Source organism: Anomaloglossus baeobatrachus, chromosome 6, assembly GCF_048569485.1.
Source record: "Anomaloglossus baeobatrachus isolate aAnoBae1 chromosome 6, aAnoBae1.hap1, whole genome shotgun sequence".
NCBI lineage: Eukaryota > Metazoa > Chordata > Amphibia > Anura > Aromobatidae > Anomaloglossus > Anomaloglossus baeobatrachus.
The window spans coordinates 553,671,679-553,687,379 of record NC_134358.1 but is presented as its reverse complement, the minus strand read 5'-3'; the positions used below and the strand labels follow the sequence as shown (position 1 = coordinate 553,687,379).

The 15,701-nt window shown below is 47.1% G+C and overlaps 1 protein-coding gene across 1 annotated transcript in view; it reads right to left on the bottom strand.

Annotated features, from left to right (window-relative positions):
- Positions 1-2,132: 2,132 nt before the first annotated feature.
- Positions 2,133-15,701, bottom strand: part of SLC25A13 (solute carrier family 25 member 13) — a 168,593-nt gene continuing 155,024 nt past the window's right edge. The window contains 3 exon segments of the mRNA XM_075316869.1: positions 2,133-2,784; positions 4,556-4,646; positions 6,685-6,843. Of these exon segments, the coding sequence (XP_075172984.1) occupies positions 2,610-2,784; positions 4,556-4,646; positions 6,685-6,843 (425 nt within the window). The 3' untranslated portion in view covers positions 2,133-2,609.

Sequence of the window (15,701 nt, the reverse complement as noted above, 5' to 3'; positions counted from 1 at the left end):
CTGCAGAGCGTCATCATCATTGGGGGTCTCTACCTGACCGCAGAGCGTCATCCTCATCGGGGGTCTCTACCTGACCGCAGAGCGTCATCCTCATCGGGGGTCTCTACCTGACTGCAGAGCGTCATCATCATCGGGGGTCTCTACCTGACTGCAGAGCGTCATCCTCATCGGGGGTCTCTACCTGACCACAGAGCGTCATCCTCATCGGGGGTCTCTACCTGACTGCAGAGCGTCATCATCATCGGGGGTCTCTACCTGACTGCAGAGCGTCATCCTCATCGGGGGTCTCTACCTGACCGCAGAGCGTCATCCTCATCGGGGGTCTCTACCTGACTGCAGAGCGTCATCCTCATCGGGGGTCTCTACCTGACTGCAGAGCGTCATCCTCATCGGGGGTCTCCACCTGACTGCAGAGTGTCATCCTCATCGGGGGTCTCTACCTGACTGCAGAGCGTCATCCTCATCGGGGGTCTCCACCTGACTGCAGAGTGTCGTCCTTATCGGGGGTCTCCACCTGACTGCAGAGCGTTGACGTAGCCGACTTGAGTGGGCTCACATTCAGTGGCGTCTGGCATATCAGAGAGGTTTCTCTTCACGGATAAATCCTGTTTTTCACTGCAGATGGTGGTCACACCAAATACAGACTGTTTATTTGCCCTCCAGTAGACCCCACTAATACTGTAAAACTGCACATTTTAGAGTGGCCTTTTTTTGTAGCCAGCCTTAGGCGCACCTGTGCAATAATCATGCTGTCTAATCAGCATCTTGATATGCCACGCCTGTGAGGTGGGTGGATTATCTCAGCAATAGAGAAGTGATCACTAACACAGATGACAGATTTCTGAACAATATTTGAGAGAAAAGTCCTTTTCCGTACACAGAAAAACTCTTAGATCTTTGAGTTCAGCTCATGAAAAATGGGAGCAAAAACAAAAGTGTTGTGTTTATATTTTTGTACAGTGATTATATAAATATATATATATATATAACTATTCATGTGCAATGCATTGTGGGTTGTGTGAAATTAGAGGAGTGTTCCCGAATCTATGCCACACGTGTCTCAGGCTGTGACTTAATTGCAGCTTAGTTGCAAAAAAAAAAAAAAACACAAAAAAAAAAAAACAGACCCCGACTTCTAATATCACACAGCCCCTTTTAGTGTTTTTTAAATGGTATTGTGCACCTTTAAGCACAATGGTAAAGCTTATCTATGATAATAAACTACATGAAGTGACTGAAAACTCATTACATTGCTTATCCTGTACTATGAGTTACCTCCTGTATTATACTCCAGAGCTGCACTCACTATTCTGCTGGTGCAGTCACTGTGTACATACATTACATTACTGATCCTGTACTGATCCTGAGTTACATCCTGTATTATACTCCAGAGCTGCACTCACTATTCTGCTGGTGCAGTCACTGTGTACATACATTACATTACTGATCCTGAGTTACCTCCTGTATTATACTCCAGAGCTGCACTCACTATTCTGCTGGTGCAGTCACTGTGTACATACATTACTGATCCTGTACTGATCCTGAGTTACCTCCTGTATTATACTCCAGAGCTGCACTCTCTATTCTGCTGGTGCAGTCACTGTGTACATACATTACATTACTGATCCTGTACTGATCCTGAGTTATAGCCTCTATACTACTCCAGAGCTGCACTCACTATTCTGCTGCTGCAGTCACTGTGTGTATACATTACATTACTGATCCTGCACTCACTATTCTCCATCAGCAGAATAGTGAGTGCAGCTCTGGAGTATAATATAGGATGTTACGCAGGAATAATACAGGATAAGTAATGCAATGTAAATACAGTAACCGCAGCAGCAGAATAGTGAGTGCAGCTCTGGAGTATAATACAGGAGGTAACTCAGGATCAGTACAGGATCAGTAATGTATGTACACAGTGACTGCACCAGCAGAATAGTGACTGCAGCTCTGGAGTATAATACAGGAGGTAACTCAGGATCAGTACAGGATCAGTAATGTATGGACACAGTGACTGCACCAGCAGAATAGTGAGTGCAGCTCTGGAGTATAATACAGGATGTAACTTGGGATCAATTGAAGATTAAGAAAATCAACTCAAATTTAGATTCCATATATAAATATGTCAATTAAAGTTACACATACCTTTTAATTCAATTCTGTTACTGTGTGATCACATTTGCAAATATATATATATTTTTAATTTAACATTTTTTATAGTCACCAAAAATTCAGAGTATCCAAAATCAATGTCATAATTTGGGTCCCTGTAATATTTGACCTATAGGTTTAATGTTTATTTCTTAATGACCTAATGTACATTCACGGGGGGTGCAAATCCCAATGCATAGCCCACCTGCGCCTCCCTAACTGCTGCCGCCGCTGGTTTGGGGCCGGGGTGCGGAGGATCCACCATAAGCTTTTGTTCCCAGGTTGCGCTGTGTGAGGGAGAGAACCACATGAAGGTAATTGCACATGAAAAAAGGAGAACTAAAGATCTAAAAAAAAAATCTCTCAGGACTAATAAGAGGCGCTGATACATTGTAACAGATGACGGCAATGTATCTAATCACCTCTCTCCTCCTCACCCGTCACCGCTACTGGCTTTAGGTGGCTTTAGTGATTGCGGATGACGGCTGAAATCTAGGAAGGTAGAGTCCGAATTTGCTTTCAATTCCTGCAAAAGTCGCCACTGCTAGTTTGTATCCGCCGACGTGGTCCGGATTTGGCGCCGGCAGCGTGATGCGGGACTTGGGGACCGGCCCTGACCCGGCTGGTTTCCTGGAAAGAAAGAAAAATAAATAAATAATTATTCCTTCAGTACTTAGGACATGAAACCTTATATCAGAACTAGAGTTGAGCGGATTGCCAATAATCCGGGTCTGGCGGATCAGTGGCGGGTTAACAAGGAAGTCTGAGATCCGATCCGGAATCCGGGCTAATATATGTCAATGAGGAGCGGAATCCGGGACGAGAGCGAGAGAGTGAGCGCAAGAGAGAGCAAAAGAGAGCGCAAGAGAGCGCAAGAGAGAGCAAAAGAGAGCAAAAGAGAGCGCAAAAGAGCGCAAGATTGCAAAAGAGAGCGCAAGAGAGCAAAAGAGAGCGCAAGAGAGCAAAAGAGAGCGCAAGAGAGCGCAAGAGAGAGCGCAAGAGAGCGCAAGAGAGAGCAAAAGAGAGCGCAAGAGAGCAAAAGAGAGCGCAAGAGAGCAAAAGAGACCGCAAGAGAGCAAAAGAGACCGCAAGAGAGCAAAAGAGAGCGTAAGAGAGCGCAAGAGAGCGCAAGAGAGCGCAAGAGAGCAAAAGAGAGCGCAAGAGAGCAAAAGAGAGCGCAAGAGAGCAAAAGAGAGCGCAAAAGAGCAAAAGAGAGTGCAAGAGAGCAAAAGAGCGCAAGAGAGCAAAAGAAGAGGCGTGCGGGAGAGAGAGAGCGCGAGAGAGAGAGCGCGAGAGAGAGAGCGCGAGAGAGAGAGCGCGAGAGAGAGAGCGCGAGAGAGAGAGCGCGAGAGAGAGAGCGCGAGAGAGAGAGCGCGAGAGAGAGAGCGCGAGAGAGAGCGCGCGAGAGAGAGCGCGAGAGAGAGAGCGCGAGAGAGAGAGCGCGAGAGAGAGAGCGCGAGAGAGAGAGCGCGAGAGAGAGAGCGCGAGAGAGAGAGCGCGAGAGCGCGAGAGCGAGAGAGCGCGAGAGAGAGCAAAAGAGAGCGCAAGAGAGCAAAAGAGAGCGCAAGAGAGCAAAAGAGACCGCAAGAGAGCGCAAGAGAGCGCAAGAGAGCAAAAGAGAGCGCAAGAGAGCAAAAGAGAGTGCAAGAGAGCAAAAGAGCGCAAGAGAGCAAAAGAAGAGGCGTGCGGGAGAGAGAGAGCGCGAGAGAGAGAGCGCGAGAGAGAGAGCGCGAGAGAGAGAGCGCGAGAGAGAGAGCGCGAGAGAGAGCGCGAGAGAGAGAGCGCGAGAGAGAGCGCGAGAGAGAGAGCGCGAGAGAGAGAGCGCGAGAGAGAGAGCGCGAGAGAGAGAGCGCGAGAGAGAGAGCGCGAGAGAGAGAGCGCGAGAGAGAGAGCGCGAGAGAGAGAGCGCGAGAGCGCGAGAGCGAGAGAGCGAGAGAGCGAGAGAGCGAGAGAGAGAGGGCGAGAGGGCGAGAGGGCGAGAGAGCAAGAGAGCGCGAGAGAGCGAGCGAGAGAGAGAAAAAAAAAATTGCCGGATCTGGATCGTGCACCCAGAATCCCGCGTCCGGGTCGGACCCGGATCTACCACTGAAACCGCGCTGATCCGGATTTTTACAGTTCGGGACCGCTCAACACTAATCAGAACTTCCCAATTCTCAAAAAGTGTTTGATCCCTAAATATCTTTTTTTGTGCGGTGCAAGTTGTATTTTTGAGGGCAGGGGGGGGCTGGGGGGTGGGGGGGGGGGGGGGGGGGTGGGGGGGGGGGGGGGGGAGTGGGGGGCAGTTGTGGTTTAGAATATAGAATAGAAAAGATTTATGTATCATATGTTTATTTTTAGATTTTAATACCTTTTAGGTCCTTCATATTAGAACACTAAAGAACGATGGAAGGTAAAAACTTACACTCCTCCGAAATCCACGTAGAACCATCGCTGCAATAATTCATAGGTCACCAGTGTCACACCGAACTGTGGAGAGGACCTGAACACACGGGCTGCAAAATGACACAAGACGCGTATGTGAGGACATAGGGGACATGTCCAAGATCAAACCGAGAATATCGGATGGGAGCGCAGATAGAGAGAGGACTGACTGATACAAACCGGACAGATAGAAGGTCAGAGACCATCAGATCAGATGACCAACTACCTGATCTCCCATCCAATTTACCTGATCTCTCATCTATTTATCTGACTCCCATCTAATCTCTCTCCTATTTATCTGATCTCCTATCTGATCTCCCACCTATTTATCAGATCTCACACCTATTTATCAGATCCTCTACCTGATGCCCAACCTATTTATCTGATCTTCCATCTATTTGATTCCCTCCTATTTATCTTGATCTCTACCCAATCTCCCACCTATTTATCTGATCCCCTACCTGATCTCACACCTATTTATATGATCTACCTGAAGGTCCACCTATTTGATCTTCCATCTACTTATCTGATCTTGCATCTATTTATCTGATCTCCCACCTATTTACCAGATTCCCTACCTGATCTCCCACCTATTTATCTGAACTGAACATCCTACTGATCTCCCACCTATTTATCTGAACTGAACTCCTACCCGATCTCCCACCTATTTATCTGAACTGAACTCCTACCCGATCTCCCACCTATTTATCTGAACTGAACTCCTACCCGATCTCCCACCTATTTATCTGAACTGAACTCCTACCCGATCTCCCACCTATTTATCTGAACTGAACTCCTACCCGATCTCCCACCTATTTATCTGAACTGAACTCCTACCCGATCTCCCACCTATTTATCTGAACTGAACTCTTACCCGATCTCCCACCTATTTATCTGATCCCCTACCCGATCTCCCACGTATTTATCTGATCCCCTACCCGATCTCCCACCTATTTATCTGATCCCCTACCCGATCTCCCACGTATTTATCTGATCCCCTACCCGATCTCCCACCTATTTATCTGGTCCCCTACCCAATCTCCCACCCATTTATCTGAACTCCTACCTGATCTCCCACCTATTTATCTGATCCCCTACCCGATCTCCCACCTATTTATCTGATCCCCTACCCGATCTCCCACCTATTTATCTGGTCCCCTACCCGATCTCCCACCCATTTATCTGAACTCCTACCTGATCTCCCACCTATTTATCTGATCCCCTACCCGATCTCCCACCTATTTATCTGGTCCCCTACCCGATCTCCCACCTATTTATCTGATCCCCTACCCGATCTCCCACCTATTTATCTGATCCCCTACCCGATCTCCCACCTATTTATCTGATCCCCTACCCGATCTCCCACCCATTTATCTGAACTCCTACCTGATCTCCCACCTATTTATCTGATCCCCTACCCGATCTCCCACCTATTTATCTGAACTGAGCTCCTACCTGATCTCCCACCTATTTATCTGATCCCCTACCCGATCTCCCACCTATTTATCTGAACTGAACTCCTACCTGATCTCCCACCTATTTATCTGATCCCCTACCCGATCTCCCACCTATTTATCTGAACTCCTACCTCATTTCCACCTATTTATGTGACCCCCATCTGATCTCCCACCTATTTATCTGAACTGAACTCCTACCCGATCTCCCACCTATTTATCTGAACTGAACTCCTACCCGATCTCCCACCTATTTATCTGGTCCCCTACCCGATCTCCCACCCATTTATCTGAACTCCTACCTGATCTCCCACCTATTTATCTGATCCCCTACCCGATCTCCCACCTATTTATCTGAACTGAACTCCTACCCGATCTCCCACCTATTTATCTGATCCCCTACCCGATCTCCCACCTATTTATCTGGTCCCCTACCCGATCTCCCACCCATTTATCTGAACTCCTACCTGATCTCCCACCTATTTATTTGAACTCCTACCTGATCTCCCACCCATTTATCTGAACTATTATCTGATCTCCCACCTATTTATCTGACCCCCTATCTGATCTCCCACCTATTTATCTGGCTCCCATCTGATCTAGCGGTAGAACAGTTAAACGCATCAGTGCTTACATAAGCATGAGAAAATCTTACCTCCAGCGCCTTTCCACAACGCCCGGTGTCCTTCCTCTCGCAGGATTTTCCGGAAGCAGTCTATGACACCAGAATAAGTGGTTTGACCGGCTCGTGCTGCGACCTGTAGTCGTGTCTTAATGACATCGGCGGGGGTCACTAGAGAAGCCGCCGGCATACCTGTGGACCACACACTCATCAATAAATTGACCTCGTAACACAGCAACTCACAGTAAAAATGTCAACTTCTTTGGTTTCCATGAATAATCCCTAACAAGTCCATGGGCTCTATGTAGTATTGCATCATCGAGCAGCGGATTACTCAGGCTTTTCAAAAGCCAAACCCACAGAAATGAAACTTTTATAAGTGTCTGGTTGAGATCACTCCATTAAAGGAGGTACATATACAGTATTATAACCTACTGTCTCACTGGTGGTCCTGGGTGTGCATCGGTTACAAAGTATCCAATTAGGTGGTCTTGGTTTGTGACATAGGACCTTGGTTTCTACCAGTAATGGTAGCCATTGCAGGGCTCATTATGGTCGTCTGCTGGCTTCTTATGGCTAGTTACACAACGAAAGTTCCCGTATCACAGTAGACTTGAGATTTATAATAAAATGTTGGGTGACCATCATCACAGGAGCTATAATGATGGCCAAGTTGGTTGTCCTCCATGTCTTCCTGAAGTACCAAAAAACCTGATGGCTCAAAGTAAATTTAAAGAAGCTCTGCTGAAAACTAAACGTTTCCTAACGGATTAAGGAATCTCTGTAAGTCAGTATCACATCTGTTCTTTACATATCATGTCTACCATAGGAAGGCTGCTGCATATAAATCATCTGAATCCGGATTTGGCGACACCACGCCATGGGTGGATGGATACAAATTTGGGTAACACCTACTGAAAGTCTGAGATCGTTCATCAAAAATTGCATCAGGTCACGAAAATGTGCACAAATGATGCAGCCCATCGCAAGCCCTCCCCAAAAGATGAAATAACTACATAACACTATTCCGATATATTGGACTAGAAGGTCCTACAAAAGGTCAACTCAAGATGGGAGAGTCCATCATGGACTTTGCCATCCACCAGGAACTAGAAGGCAAAAGTTTTGACTTCTCTTGAAGGAGGGAGCTAAAGTTACAGAGAGTGAGGAGCCTTAGGGTTACTTTGCACACTACGACATCGGAGGTGCGATGTCGGTGGGGTCAAATCGAAAGTGACGCACATCCGGCGTCGCTGTCGATATCGTAGTGTGTAAATCCTTTTTGATACGATTAATGAGCGCAAAAGCGTCGTAATTGTATCATCGGTGTAGTGTCCGACATTTTCATAATTACACTGCAGCAACGGTACGATGTTGTTCCTCATTCCCCTGCGGCAGCACACATCGCTGTGTGTGAAGCCGCAGGAGCGTGGAACATCTACCTGCATCACCGCGGCTCACGCCGGCTATGCGGAAGGACGGAGGTGGGCGGAATGATTACGTCCCGCTCATCTCTGCCCCTCCGCTTCTATTGGCCGCCTGCCGTGTGACGTAGCTGTGACGCCGCATGACCCACCCCCTTAGGAAGGAGGCGGGTCGCCGGCCAGAGCGACGTCGCAGGGCAGGTGAGTGCATGTGACGCTGCCGTAGCGATAATGTTCACTACGGCAGCGATCACAAGATATCGCAGCAGCGACAGGGGCGGGAACTATCGGGCTCGGCATCGCAAGCATCGGCTTGCGATGTCGTAGTATGCAAAGTACCCCTTAGGCTGCTTTCACATTGCATTTCGATCTCCATTTAGTGGTCAGTTTTTACGCATGGGCACCCTTCTTGATGTCCATTCTGGTGGTTGATGGCCAAACACAATACCCCATAAAGCCACTTTCGCACTGCGTTGCTCTTCTCGTTCAGTGGTCCTGTCGAGGTTTCTGCCCGAACCCCCCCGCAAAATGGGTCTCGGATGTATGCGCCGACGGGGCCATTGGCTATAATGGTGCAGACAGAGTCACCATGTGCTCTATCGTGCAGGATTTTCGGGAGTATACACTGTCTGGAAGCAGACACTCAGACATAGTCTACTACTTCTGAGTGTTCATCTCCAATAAGCGTATATTCCTGAAAATGGTGTGTATATTCCTGAAAATGGTGTGTATATTCCTGAAAAAATTATAGCCAATGGCCCCGTCGGCGCATACGTCTGAAACACGTTTTGTGGGGAGGGGGGTTCGGACAAAAGCACCAATTAGACCCACTGGGCGGGGAGAGGAACAAAGTGTGAAAGTGGCTTTATGGGGTATTGTTTGGCCATCAAGCCTCAGAATGGACATCAAGTAAAGTGAAGAAGGATGACGTCCGAAAGGAATTACAAGAATTCCTCAAAATTTAATAGCAAAAAGGCCAGGAAAATAAGGTGATGGCGCTCAAACGTGCGTGTAAACATGCCTTCGATTAGTGGGATATGGACATCAGTCCGAGGGAACTTCTGCCCAATGGGCTTTCAAAACCAAACTATTTGGATGCTCAAAAGGTTTCTGCTTGAAGTCCAGTATAAGACCACTGAGGGGACTCCATATCTCAAGGGAGATATTACGCATTAATCTTTAATAAATGCATTACAGAATGAGTCTTTATTTAGTATTTTTCCCAATGGTATGAGCCTAAGGGCAGTGGAGATCTCCGAAATATGACTGAGCTCATGTTTCCCAGCAGGAAATTATCTCATGGTAAGACGTGTGCCATCATCTCTTGAGGTTTGTTTCTTTTTTTCTTAAACCCTAAATTAGAGGCTACGAAAGGATAATGAATGAATTTCCATATCCGCCCCAAGAAATAAAAGCCTCCCTACGATAAGGGACATCCGTGCCCGACCATTACCCTATGGAGGTTATACCACCGACCATGACATAAAAAGTTCCAGCAAGTTCTGACAAACGGGGCCGTCTCCGCTTTCGAAAATCCAGCTCCACACAATCCCCAACATGTCTCATGATTAAACTCAGATTTTTGGGAGGTGAAAGCTCTTTGGCCTTTTGCTTTTTTTTTTCACGCCTCTTTGTGGCTACTGGCAAGGAACACACAGCGAGCTGAAAAGCAAAGTCTTCAAACTCACCACCGCTGCCGCCACCACTTTACCCACAGGCGCGCGCAAGCATGACTGTCTGCCACCACCTTAAATAACCCTATGTAAACTCTGCATCCTTGCAAAGAAACATTTCTGTGCAAAATCAGCAAACCAAAATACAGCTAGGATTTCAGGGAGGGAGGGTAGGAGAAAACCCCCCAAAACTTTCATCTCTCCCAATGCATTCGCTCTGCACAGTGCTAGAGCCCCTCGCTCATGGCACACAATATCCATGTAGGTGGGTAACGTTCAGTGTATATTAGATGGAAATGAAGAACACATGGCCAAGCACTTGGAAATTAGCATTCAGACCCAGCACTGGCTTTACGTAACGCACTTTCCAATGGTCTACCTAATGCTCGGAGAGCTACTTTACTTAGGATTTTGATTTACACGATCGGTAAAAGTACCACTTAGGAACTTGTAATATGTCCTTTTTGTTACGTATTTGACCTGGAAACCACCACCAAGAAGGCTAGTTGCTACTCCGATAACTTCAGATGGGTTTTTCCGGCATCGGGTGTCATTCCAAGTTCATTAGCGCCTCATTTCTTTCTGAAAGTCTCAGTAGGAGACACTGAAGAAACGGTCACCTTCCTTCAGTTTTTTTTGCATAGTTTTCCCGATGGAGCATTTTCTTTATGAGTCTACACCAGCTGGATCTCCACATGCAGAATCAGTTTTGTCCAAGAGACCTCTTCCGGAGTCAACCAGAAGCTACGCAGAGTAAAAACTTTATAATAGCCGACTACAAATGGACGTCTCCGGTTAGCACCAAATCGCCGATTAAGTTGCATGGCTCTATAAGAGGTTGGATGTCAACTTACAAGGTAGCTACCAAAAGACCATGATAGACAGTTTTATTCCTTCCGGAAGGGAGCTATTTTGCACCTCCAGAATTAACTAGACAGAGGATATTGGTGGAGGAAGGAAAGATTGCCGTGGTCCAGCTACCAAGAAGGACCGAACTTGACTATGAATAAGGCTTGCCAAATTTTCCCTCTCAAATCTACCAAAGACAAGCAAACGAAGCCATGAAAATAACATGAAAAAAAACCTCTTCGAAAATCAGCAACTTGCCATTGGTTCCATTAGAGGTGAACTGTCATCTGAGTATCTGATCTTTACTAAAGTTGTGTCTAAAGCCCCTTTTATTGCTTATTAAGTCCTTACCTTGCTCATTGAATGTTGTGCGGAAATAGTAGAGCATTCCAGTCTTGAAGTTTCAAACACAAGTGCACCGGCAGCAGGGCGGACACTATACTTCCAGTGCTTCTATTTTCCCACCCATCGACATAGTTTGGTCTTTGATTGACAGGTCATTCGTGCTCGAGAGGGGTCATCTCTAATGATGGGCGATTGTGCTCACCACTGCGTGATACTCAATCGAGCCTCGAGGTGCTCCGGTACTCGGCTGAATATCATAGGTGCTCAGATGTTTCGTCCGTGCAACATGGAACACAACGCACAGGTTTGTTTCACTGCATGATGTATGCAGGCACCCCAGTGAGAGCCATTTGCAGTCTCTGAATGGCTCTCATTGGGGGTTAAAACAATGTTTTTTGATGTACTAGGTCCCAAAAAAAACCAAATCCCGCCATGTCTCCCCCTTGAAATGCTCTCTTTATGACTGGCTGTATGTGGGGTGGAGAGTTGAACTAGCCAATCATCGACTTCCATTATACTCGTTACTGGAGTTGAGCCCTTTAAGAGCGTCTGACCTGCTCAACTCGAGGACCGAGCATTTTAGTACTCGCCCATCACTAGTCACAGAATCATAGAATCATAGAATGGTAAAGTTGGAAGGGACCTCAAGGGCCATCGAGTCCAACCCCCTGCGAGTGCAAACTTTCCTAAATCATCCCAGCTATATGTTTATCCAGTTTCTGCTTGAAGATTTCCATTGATGGAGAGCTCACTACCACCCGTGGTCGCCTGTTCCACTCCACGACTCTCATCTCATCAGAGGAGGCAGCGCATGCGCAGATCAATAGTCCGGCTTTCTCAACGTCATCAGGAGTTTACGGCAGATGTGCTACACACTTTGAGAAGCCGATCCCGGACAATGAAGGCGCCTGTGCAGAATCTTGTGTCAAGGGGGAAAGACAGAGAAGAGTGACATGGAGGGAAAAATAGGGAGAAGACAAGATGGAGAGCTGGAAGTGCACTATCCGCCTGCAGTATTTCCAATTAAAACTTCACAATTGGATTTCTCTACCTATTCCAAACAAAATACTACAAGCAAGGTATGGATTTAATAAGCATTAAAGGGCCTTTACTGCTTCCCTTTAACTCTTCAGATCAGCACAAAAACTGAACTGACAGCTGAAGGAAATTCCCTTAAAACTGGGTGGCAATTTGGGTGCACTTGAGCATGCGCCAACCTTTTCAAGGCAATGGCAGTGCCAGAAAAAGCAGAAAAGTCGGCACTCTGTTTTTCCATAACTTCCATAGACTTTACTAGAGAGCGCTGTGTGCACCTCTGCATCGCCATTCATAGAGGGTGGAGGTCACGTGACTACTGTTCTAGCAACAGTGTCCCAAATTGTGACCAACCATGTACCCCATGGTTAGGACAAATTTTTGGGAATGCACTGGAGGTCACGTGATCATTGTTCTACCAAGTGTCCCAAAATGTAGCCACCCACGTAAACTGTGGCTAGGACAAATTTATGGAAATGCACTGGAGGTCACGCCTCCACTGTCCTACTAACGGTCCCAAAATGTAGCCACCCACGTACCCTGTGGATAGGACAAATTTATGGAAATGCACTGGAGGTCACGCGTCCACTGTCCTACTAACGGTCCCAAAATGTAGCCACCCACGTACCCTGTGGATAGGACAAATTTATGGAAATGCACTGGAAGTCACGCGTCCACTGTCCTACTAACAGTCCCAAAATGTAGCCACCCACGTACACTGTGGATAGGACAAATTTATGGAAATGCACTGGAAGTCACGCGTCCACTGTCCTACTAACAGTCCCAAAATGTAGCCACCCACGTACCCTGTGGATAGGACAAATTTATGGAAATGCACTGGAGGTCACGCGTCCACTGTCCTACTAACAGTCCCAAAATGTAGCCACCCACGTACCCAGTGGATAGGACAAATTTATGGAAATGCACTGGAGGTCACGCGTCCACTGTCCTACCAACGGTCCCAAAATGTAGCCACCCACGTACCCTGTGGATAGGACAAATTTATAGAAATGCACTGGAAGTCACGCGTCCCACTGTCCTACCAACGGTCCCAAAATGTAGCCACCCACGTACCCTGTGGATAGGACAAATTTATAGAAATGCACTGGAAGTCACGCGTCCACTGTCCTACTAACGGTCCCAAAATGTAGCCACCCACGTACCCTGTGGATAGGACAAATTTTTGAGGATGCACTTTTTAATAAACCTTCTCTATTCTATGCAACCTTTGTCCTGTGAGTAAACCGGCACGCGTGGTGGAAATGCCATCCACAGTGACTATTACTTGTGGATTCTTCCTCCAGCTCCAAACTAAACAAATCTCCAAAGGAAACATGGAATCTTTTCTTTCTGCAGTTTAATAAGTCCGTGAAGGTTTCAGCCAAACCATCATGGTCTGGCTCTTCGAGCTCCAAACAACGGCAGTAAACAGCCGCACACAGGAGACGATGTACATCTGAGGAGGCGCAAAATAAAAATAGAGAGGCCATCTATAACATGTGGTCACGGGAAAACATGACACTCACCAAATTATCCCGTCAATCCAGCGCCCAAAGCAAGCTTGCGAGAATAGACAAGCATGTCTGTGAGCGGAGACCACCTAGATGGCACCGCGGTGATGCCGAAACCCAACCAACCTGTATTAAGCCTGCGCCTGGAGAGCCCACTAACGCAGCATCAGAAGAAAATGCCTGACTAACTGGAAAGTGCCCAATCATTTGGCATTTTTAGAGGTCCTTAGGATAAGTCTCCAGATCGGTGTAGGGGTGGTAGAGTCCCACCGATCAGCTGTGATCAGGTCCTGCAAGAGTCGTAGGTACACGGAGCGCAGAGCCGTCACAGCACAGCACTGTTCACGGTTCAGTGGCTGCTCTCAGGTACTGCAGCTCCGCCACTATTGGAGTGAACGGTACCCAAGAATGACCACTACACAGTATAGCAACTGCATTTTTGCAGAAACGCCAACTTACTCACCGCCCTGGCCATCCACTTGTACTGCTGCCTCCTTCCCCTCCTGGGCCCTTTACATGCCGCACAAGGTTCCCAGGAGTGCACTTAAGACGTGCATGCTCTTAAAGGGCCAGCGCTCCATCTACCGGAAATGCCTCTGTACTTATGGCTGAAAAGCACTATGTATTTAAGGCACCCTCGCATTAGGGAAGGTGCCTGCAAAACACCTTTTGTTAGTCAGTGTCCTTTCTGTGTAGCTAGTTGTCAGGTCCAGTTATCCCAGTGGCTGTTACCTATACTTGACTCTGCCTTCCTATACCTGTCTATTCCTGCCATGCCTACCATTTCTGTCCATACACACCTGTCCAGCCTGTCTCAGTCACCCCACTTGTATCCTTCTATACCTGTATCAGTCACCTGACCTAGGGGGTCAGCTGCCACAGTCCTGGTCACTGCCCTGGGAGTGGTATCTGGCGTCCGCCTTGCAGTGGGTGCTTAGTTAATCCCCTCCCACGAAAGGGGTAAGTCCGGGCTGCCCCTGTGGTCCAGTGGGTCCACTAATTCCGCTCGTTGCCTCTGCATCGGCCGTGAGCGTTACACACACAGGCTGTGGTGTTCTGGTCCTTTAAGTCTACGAGAGCCAATCGGTGGTGGTTGAGGGGTGGTGGTTGCTGGGACCCCATCCTTATGATATTGCAATACTAGACGGGCCCTTTACAGATTGAATGCAGCTGGAATGATGGGGCAGCAGCTGCAATATCTTTACAAGGGCAGGAAAGATTGCATATCTACCATTTTAATTAAAGGGCATGTACACTTCTAAATGTCTGAATGCCCAATTTAGGCAAATCCAAAACCCCATACAGCTGGCAATTTTTATTTTTTTTGGCAATCTTCACCATCCAATATATATTTTATCCTGACCTCTTGACATGAAGGATATCAACCATAACACAAGTCCAAGGGTTGTGTCAGGTATGGCTCCCCTATTAAAGTGAATGGGGCTGAGATGCAATACCAGACACATTTTATTAGCCGGGCGTGGCACTGTTTTTTGGGGGGGGTGGTGAAAAAAGATATTTTTTTCTTAATCGTGCTCAGAATATTTAATTATTTGATGGTCATTTCTTCCAATTGCTTCCAGATTAAGAGGATCTTTAAAATCGATAACAGGGTCCTTCATCCCCTAGTTTTTCTTTTCAGGTATTTGGAAAGCCTTGAAGAACAGACGTCAGTCAGGTTTTGATACGACCGAGGTGGACATATTACGTTACAGTGAAAGACCCAAAAAATGCCGAATAAAACAGCTTCCTCCTCCTCTACCCCCGCCTGCAGAATCTGAATGCATTGTATCATATCTGTAGATGTGTTCGTTGCACCCGAACGTAGATTTTGCAGCGTTGTAGATCGCTCGGCTGACATAAATGAAAGCATAAAAGCCGCCTGTGAGACTGAACTTCAAAAGGGTGGAATTATCTTGGTCTGCGATCACATCAGCAGCTTTCAAAAGGGGGACGGCTGAATCCCAGAAATTGTTTGGCTTGTCGATGTACGCTTGCATTTCACGTCGGCGCGAAACTTCCATGTTAAAGGCTTGTTTTGTTCCGACGAAACAGGTTAGGAGCAGCCGAGTCTAAAAGACATTTGTATCTGATCAAGTCGTCGGGAAAAAGGAAACGCTTTATGGCTACCCGGGCTTTGAAATGGAAGCCGCAGGAGAAACAAGGGAAAAAAAAAAAAGTTTCTATAATTTTCTTGCAAGTTTTATGGTCTC